Source organism: Ischnura elegans, chromosome 12 (genome assembly GCF_921293095.1).
Source record: "Ischnura elegans chromosome 12, ioIscEleg1.1, whole genome shotgun sequence".
In the NCBI taxonomy this organism is placed as follows: Eukaryota; Metazoa; Arthropoda; class Insecta; order Odonata; family Coenagrionidae; genus Ischnura; species Ischnura elegans.
Genome location: NC_060257.1, coordinates 74,913,774 through 74,920,935, shown reverse-complemented (window position 1 = coordinate 74,920,935; position 7,162 = coordinate 74,913,774). Strand labels below are relative to the sequence as shown.

Below are 7,162 nucleotides of genomic sequence, written 5' to 3'. Positions count from 1 at the left end.
TAAGGTGCAACAAACAGGTGGTCTTGGGGGTTAGAAATACCCACCAGGGTTAGTGGGAGGTGCGAGGGCCCTCACCTAGAAAAATTTTCAAATAAATGGCTCAAAATGCTGAGTTTTATGGCTTTCTGAGGGATATTTTATTGATATTAACACTATTCTATAAGTAATATTAATCCAATTAAGTGAAATGGATTAAACTTAAAAAAGTCTCTGAGCCCTGGGGAGGGTTTTATCCCCCAAAACCCCCCTTGCTGTGCCACTACTCCTTACAATGTTCGCATCCATCATGAAGAATATATGAAAAATATAATACATAAAAATACTTAAAAGAGCACATACTCGAACCAAAGTTTATTTTGCCGTTATAAAATTGTAGGTTTTCATTGGTTGATTTATTTACAACATAATCTGTGTAATAGGATTATACATAAGAAAATAAAATAAGCGTGTCAGAAGATAAAAGATTTTGATGCTTTTTCGAAAGAGTCATTTAAAAAGTTTATTTTAGATTTCAGTGCAGTTTCAAGGAAATTATTCTCTAAATATAGGTAGATATTAGAACCATAATACATTCTTAAATCTTATGAGCTGTGAAATTTTCACTTTTAACAGTATTTTTTTCTTAAGAAATTTCTATTTTTATTAGCTTTCATTTAGTTTTTTTTTAGAATTTTGTCAGCATCCATTTCCTGGCATGCAATTTTGTAATTTTCTGGAGGAGCCTTATTAGGATTTCCTTTATCTCCTAATAAGGCCCTAAGGGGCCCTGTCATGAGCCCCAGCCGAGGGCCCCCAATCACCCCAGACCACCCCTGGTTGCTAGGATGAAGAGCACTGGTATATTGTTGTGTTTCCATCGCTAATGTCTCGAAAAGTATTAAGCATTAGTGGCTGAAACAAAAAAATACACCTGATGGAGATCCATTTCCCCTAACCTGGCAAAATTTTAACGATATCTGGTGGTGACAATTGAGGGACTTCCCTTGTCAGATTTTTTGCCAGTATTAACCACATCTGTTGGCATCAAGAGGGTATATATGGGAAAACTGACGGATAACCACTAAACAAAAAGGCAAAAATAAAATATTTCCAAACTTGTGTTGTCACATCTAAGCTTTTATTTATTGGACTGTGTGGCAAACAGCAATACATAGCAACTTATGAGAATATGGAACAATTTGTACAGCACACACACGCACACATTCATACAAAACTATATCACATTGCTGGGTTATTTAACATAATCTTTGAGCACATTTAAATGCATTTTCAGATAAAGTCAAGAAATTAAATAGTTTGCACCTAATGCTGTGCAATGGATATACATCACAGTTTTAGGAAAAAATATTTTATTTCTAACAAAACATGATGAGCATATTACATTATGACCAGAAACAATTGCACATAGTGCAGTTCATAAAAAAAATGCCATCAAGAGAAGGGTGCAGGAATGCAACGAATAAATTACAGCAATAAAATATGTATTGATATGTTTCTTTTAATGCTTGCAAACAGCGCTCTAACAATAGACTTTTCATATAAATGCCAGTATCCCAAGAATCCAATTAAATGAGGTGGTTTTAGTCCTACAAAAACACTCATGAATGCAAGACTTTTCTGGATTTAGGATACACTTATGAGACTCTTTTGTATATATTTCTAAATAAATAACCAAAATAATTTAATTCCTCTGCGATATTTTCTTTTTAAAAATACCTACACAAGTTCAACTCATTCCAAAAATTACATTGGAAAGGGTTTTTCTTTCTTACAAAAAGAGTTTAAACAAAATATTTTTCTCAACGATAAATAAAAACTTCTCTGCATCAATGAAATAAGGCCTCCGGGGAGGAAAAAGAAGAGAAATTCAAGATTTTCTTTGAGAAGTGAAGAGCGAAATGCACTAGGAATTTTGTTTCGAAACTTTTTTCACAAAGTTTTGACCGCATAAGAGCTACCTTGGCAGGTAGTCATTGGTCACGTAGAATGTCATGTTAGCACTTATCTGGGAAGCTTTCACTTTGGTATTCATTACAAACCCATTCAAAACAAATTTGTAATCAATTGTTTAACATAAACAAAAAGTAAAAGACATACCCCACAAATAACATGCAACATCGAAGAGAAACTCAAGTATTTGTGATGGCTACTTGTACCACACCAATGGCAGTAAAGACGCAACGAACAAAGACAGTATCTTGCATGTGTTATACAGAAAATGCAAGTCACCATTCATCCCATATAATAAGACCCATTGTAACAAAATGTTGTTCATTTAATTGAGTAGTCAATGAGATTCGAGAAAAGAAATTCCTTTGGTTATGAAGTCAGCCGGAATAAAAACCTCAACATATAAATTTAAATTACATATCAGCCCAGTTATTATTAACAAGGAGACAAAAACTGGGTTTTAATTTTCTCTATAATAGGTGCATACAAATGACCTAAGTGTGAGTCCAGAATAATCGCCCCAAAAACGTCTGTTGAAACAGAATGATGCTGTCAAAACAATTGTAAACATACAGAAGAATTATGTTTGATCTACGATGCATCACACGAAACATATGGTTTGTTTTGCTCCCATAACTTTTACATAAGCATTCAGACCAGAATGAATAAAAAATTATGCATTGCAGGACAATATGCTCCTGTAAGATATTTGGAAGAATCAACATCTTATCTTGAAAGCAACGGACCATATGGTACAAACATTGATGCCAGTTGTCATTAATGATGACCACTAGGAGAGTACAGAAACTTCAGCATTCTGTACACCACTTACGATAGCCTCATTTTGATGCGACTTCCAGTTGGGCTCCTTTGATTCATTGCAAACTAGTCCATCATAAACACATACACACTTAGTCCTCTTTTTTTATTTTGTTAAAAATGTCTAGTTCCCTGACTTACATTGCAACTACAGTTGAAGAACCCTTGTAAGAATGTTGGCTACCTTTTTCGCATATTCTCCTTGCACTATCTGCCTGTGATTTCCATTCAGAGCATGTATTCCCACCTTTTGTTCGCAAATCTGAAAAAATACACGTTTTGGACAATTAGCAATGAGTACCTACAAAAACATTATGCGTAAATACATTCAATAAGTAAAACTGATGAATGAGATTATGTTCCCAGTTTCAATCAGACGCTTGGTATACAAGCAAAGATGAATTTTTTTCAGGACCTCATCAGCTCAGTTGGTCCATGATTATGAAATTATTGTTCCCTACCATGTGGGTAAATGAGAGTAATGAGTACATATTAGGGCAAATATCAACCCTGGTGATAAGAAATGACAAAGACCTCATTGTGTCTTTTCATGGGCTAAAAAACTCGGTTGAAAAGGTGAGAAAAAATCATCCAACGATTTCAACAGGAAAGCACAATATTTCTCATTATATCACACAATAATTAAAACATTTTGAATGAGAATAGAATTTATAAAAAAACATACATATATCCATACCAATAAGTGAGAATTTGATGAAAACTTTGAATTTGAAAAATTAAATTATTGTTAGTAGAGAGGGTGATGGAAAATTACTTACAGGAGTAAGGCCGTAGTCATCCCCAAGGGTTACGTAATTGTGTTCTGCTCTCAAAAGTTGCACGGGACCTTTAACTCTTCCACTGGGAGAGTAAGCATCAGCAGCTAACAGTTTCCTATAAAACGACTCTGCCGCATTTGAGAGGTCAGTCTCAAACTCTGCTGGAACACACCCTCGTAGGAATGAAGTCGCCTTCTTAAGGCGTGACTCCCAGGTAGGAGCACTCTGGAGCTCAGCTTTGGTCTAATAGACAATAAAAATTAATAAATATTAGTTTCAAAATGTGCACGGTCAGATACTGTTAAAAATGCCCTCATCCGATGAGGATCAAGTTTCAAAAACAAATCAAAATAGAGTTAAATTTTTTTATAAAATAAATTACTTGGTTTTATTCCACACTTTATTTTAAGTTTCTCTATGGAAGCGAGGCTTGGACGTTGACAGCAGCCGAGAAGTCTAGAGTGGAAGCATTCGAAATGTGGTGCTAGCGAAGAATGATGAAGATAAAATGGATTAACCGTGTGAGTAACCAGGAAGTGCTAAGGAGAGTAGGAGAAAAGAGAAGCCTCCTAAAAACATTAAGCAGAAGAAGGGACAACTTAGTTGGCCACATTTTGAGGCACGATGGCCTGCTGAAGACAATCGTGGAAGGACAAGTGGAAGGGAAAAAGGGCAAGGGACGGCCCCGAATGAGTTATATAGGACAGGTTATAAAGGATGTAAAAGAGAATAAATATGTAGCTATGAAGAGATTAGCGGATAGGAGAGAGAAATGGAGAGCTGCGTCAAACCAATCTTAGGATTGTTGACTAATGATGATGATGATTTTAAATAGCACTACCCAGGTGCCAGCATCTTGTGCTATCATCAGGTGAAAATGATAGCACAAGATGCTGAAACCCGGGTCGTGCTATTTAAAATGAAGTGTGGAATGTAACCAAGTAATTTATTTTATGATGAAGCAGTTCCACAAAGTAATGCCTGAGACCGTGTCTTATATTAAGAGTTAAATTTTCAAGCATGGGACTTTAGAGACACAAGAAATAATGCAACATATTTCTAAGAGGGAAATATTTATAAATAAGCCAAATATAACCTAAACACACATCCTTGTTCAAGAAAATGATACTAGGTTAAAAATTGAAACTATAATAGTGAATACAAGTCCAAAAATTAGAAGTTGAAGCGCTGTTTAAGTAAAAATTTGAGTGAAGGAATTTTAACAAAGCATTTTCTGTAGTTGTGATTAAATTGTCTTCAATTTGTAGAACATAACAGTAGATTCGATGGATTTTTGCCGATAGCAATTATATATACTGTGTATTTCAACAATATTTGCACCCATGATAGGAATCATATGTTAGCCTAGTCTGCATAAAATGTCCATGTATTCCACATCACAACCATGTACACACTAATCTTAACACTTAATCTGGACACTGAAATTTTGCTGTCCACAAAAATGTTGTGCCTCAACATATGATTATAGAAGTTTGACTTATTCAAGTTTAACCATACTGACATTATTTCCTTTAGAAATATTAATATGGAAAATAAATTCAGAAATAAAATGCCAGAGTAGGAACTTGAAAAAAAGCAATACATACTTAAAAAACATTTCATTGAAAAAAGCACGAGAATCAAATTAAATTCTGGCCCGAGCACAATTTTGTTGAAAAATAGGTGCATATATAGCTTCCCTAACAGAAATTTGAGTTCACCACTCTCAACTTAAAAATATGAGCTCATATCACTCGCAAAAAGAGTTCGATAATTTTGCAACTGTCTATATATCAATATTGTCTCACCTTTTGGTAGTCTAAATCCCTGAACTGTTGAACAAAATAAGTTAAAGCATCAGCTTCCTCCTCCACTGTGATTGCTTTGGCTGCCGTTTCGTCCATCTTTGCCCTGGTAGAGTTTGCTGCCCGCCTTGCCTTTATGTGCCGGGCCCTATGGCTGCCGGTGTGTCGTGCCACGTATGAGGGTGATCCGTCAATGAGAGCTAACCCAGCCACTTCTTCTTTGGCACTTTCTAGCTGCAAAGCCATTTCAAAGGCTACGCACGCACCGAATGAATAGCCACACAACCTATATGGACCCTTTGGACACACTTTCTTCATGTGCTGAAAGGAAAACCATAAAAATTGGGTAATGCTTTGAAATATTTTAAATGAAAAACTGGAATTATCATTAAAGCTTGTAAGCTTTACCAGCGAATACTATTGATAAAATATTCTCAGGTTTGGCACCGGGTATGGCTGTTAAAGGCCCGTGCCTAAGTGAAGATAAAATCTTCTCAGTACAAGCCTAAGATGATTTTATCACCATAAAAACTAATTTCTCATATGCAAACATCAGTTTACCAGCATATACATACTGAGCATATACATACTATGTATCTGAAGCTCTAACATATCCCAGAAGGGGCCTCAATAAGAGCTTCAGCGCCCCCTGAAGTGGTCAGCATTTTCTCAAAATATCATGCTGAGAAAAGTAAAATTTACACAGAAAAAAACATTGTATGTATTTAACTATTTCAGTAAAAACTTTTTACAGAAATAACTTCATACTGTTGCATTTATGAATAATCTCATGATTGCGGCTTATGGACCAGGATTTGTTTCTCATCCATCACAATTTCACATCCCTTTTCGCTGTTCATGTGGAGAGTTCCACTTGAGAGATTATTACCAGTTGTAGAAAGTTTAGCAACCTTCAAAACAAATTTACTCCCATTTGCCTGTTAAATAATTAAATGCCTTATTGTGCCAATCTCCAGACAATATAAATGCTGCAAAACATTTGACTACGTAAAGAATATGATGCTTGGCGAGAAAATGGAGCCATATACATACTAATAGAAACTTCACATCATTAGAGGATTAGGTAAGTTTTGTTGCAAAAAAAAGAGGAAATATAAAATACCTTGATGTAAAATCCTGCCAAATCCTTAATTGTCGTGAGTGGTGCATCAGCAGTACACTGCAATCCCCACACAGGACAGTTTAGTTCCTTAGCGACGGGTATTAAGGCAGTAGCGAGGCCTTCGATGGGATGAACGACAAACAATGGTTTAGCAGTGGATTTGATTTTTTCGTTTTCTGATTGCAGTTGAACCAGGACTTCTGTTGGCATAAGCGGTTGCGTTGGGTCAAACTGGACTTCATTTTGGAGAGGAGATCCTTCTCGGGACCGCCTTAAGTGGTCAAAGTCGCTTCCGTTGAGGCCACCACCATTCACTGTGAATAAATAAATTCATTGAGTATATAAACAAAGAAATTAAAAATAATTCTGAGTAAGTAGCTATTTCAATCTGGTTAAATTTACTATACCAAGAGCACCACTTTAATTTCTATCATTGCAAGGGAAAGTTTATAAAGGTGAAAATGAATTATCATCAATTTGAAAGCAATGGGTTAAATTTCCTCCCATTGAGTCAGTCAAAATGAAGTAGTGTTCGTAATAGACTTACAAAATTCTTAGGATTAAAATTAGACCTGCAGTCATTTCTCAAACATTTTCTAAACAGTAAGAAAACAATTGGTATTTTCATTAGAAAATGAAGACTTCCTACAGCTTGTGAACGTAAATTGGAAAAATACAGGTTAACT

At 35.4% G+C, this 7,162-nt stretch overlaps 1 protein-coding gene across 2 annotated transcripts in view; it reads right to left on the bottom strand.

Moving 5' to 3' along the window:
* Positions 1-1,095: 1,095 nt before the first annotated feature.
* LOC124169313 (fatty acid synthase-like) overlaps positions 1,096-7,162 on the bottom strand; it is a 110,765-nt gene continuing 104,698 nt past the window's right edge. For both annotated transcript variants that reach the window (XM_046547896.1, XM_046547895.1), the window contains exons 37-40: positions 6,477-6,790; positions 5,357-5,674; positions 3,549-3,791; positions 1,096-3,031 (exon numbers count right to left, since the gene is read on the bottom strand). In XM_046547896.1, the coding sequence (XP_046403852.1) occupies positions 2,918-3,031; positions 3,549-3,791; positions 5,357-5,674; positions 6,477-6,790 (989 nt within the window). In that variant the 3' untranslated portion in view covers positions 1,096-2,917. The remainder of the gene's footprint in view (positions 3,032-3,548; positions 3,792-5,356; positions 5,675-6,476; positions 6,791-7,162) is intronic.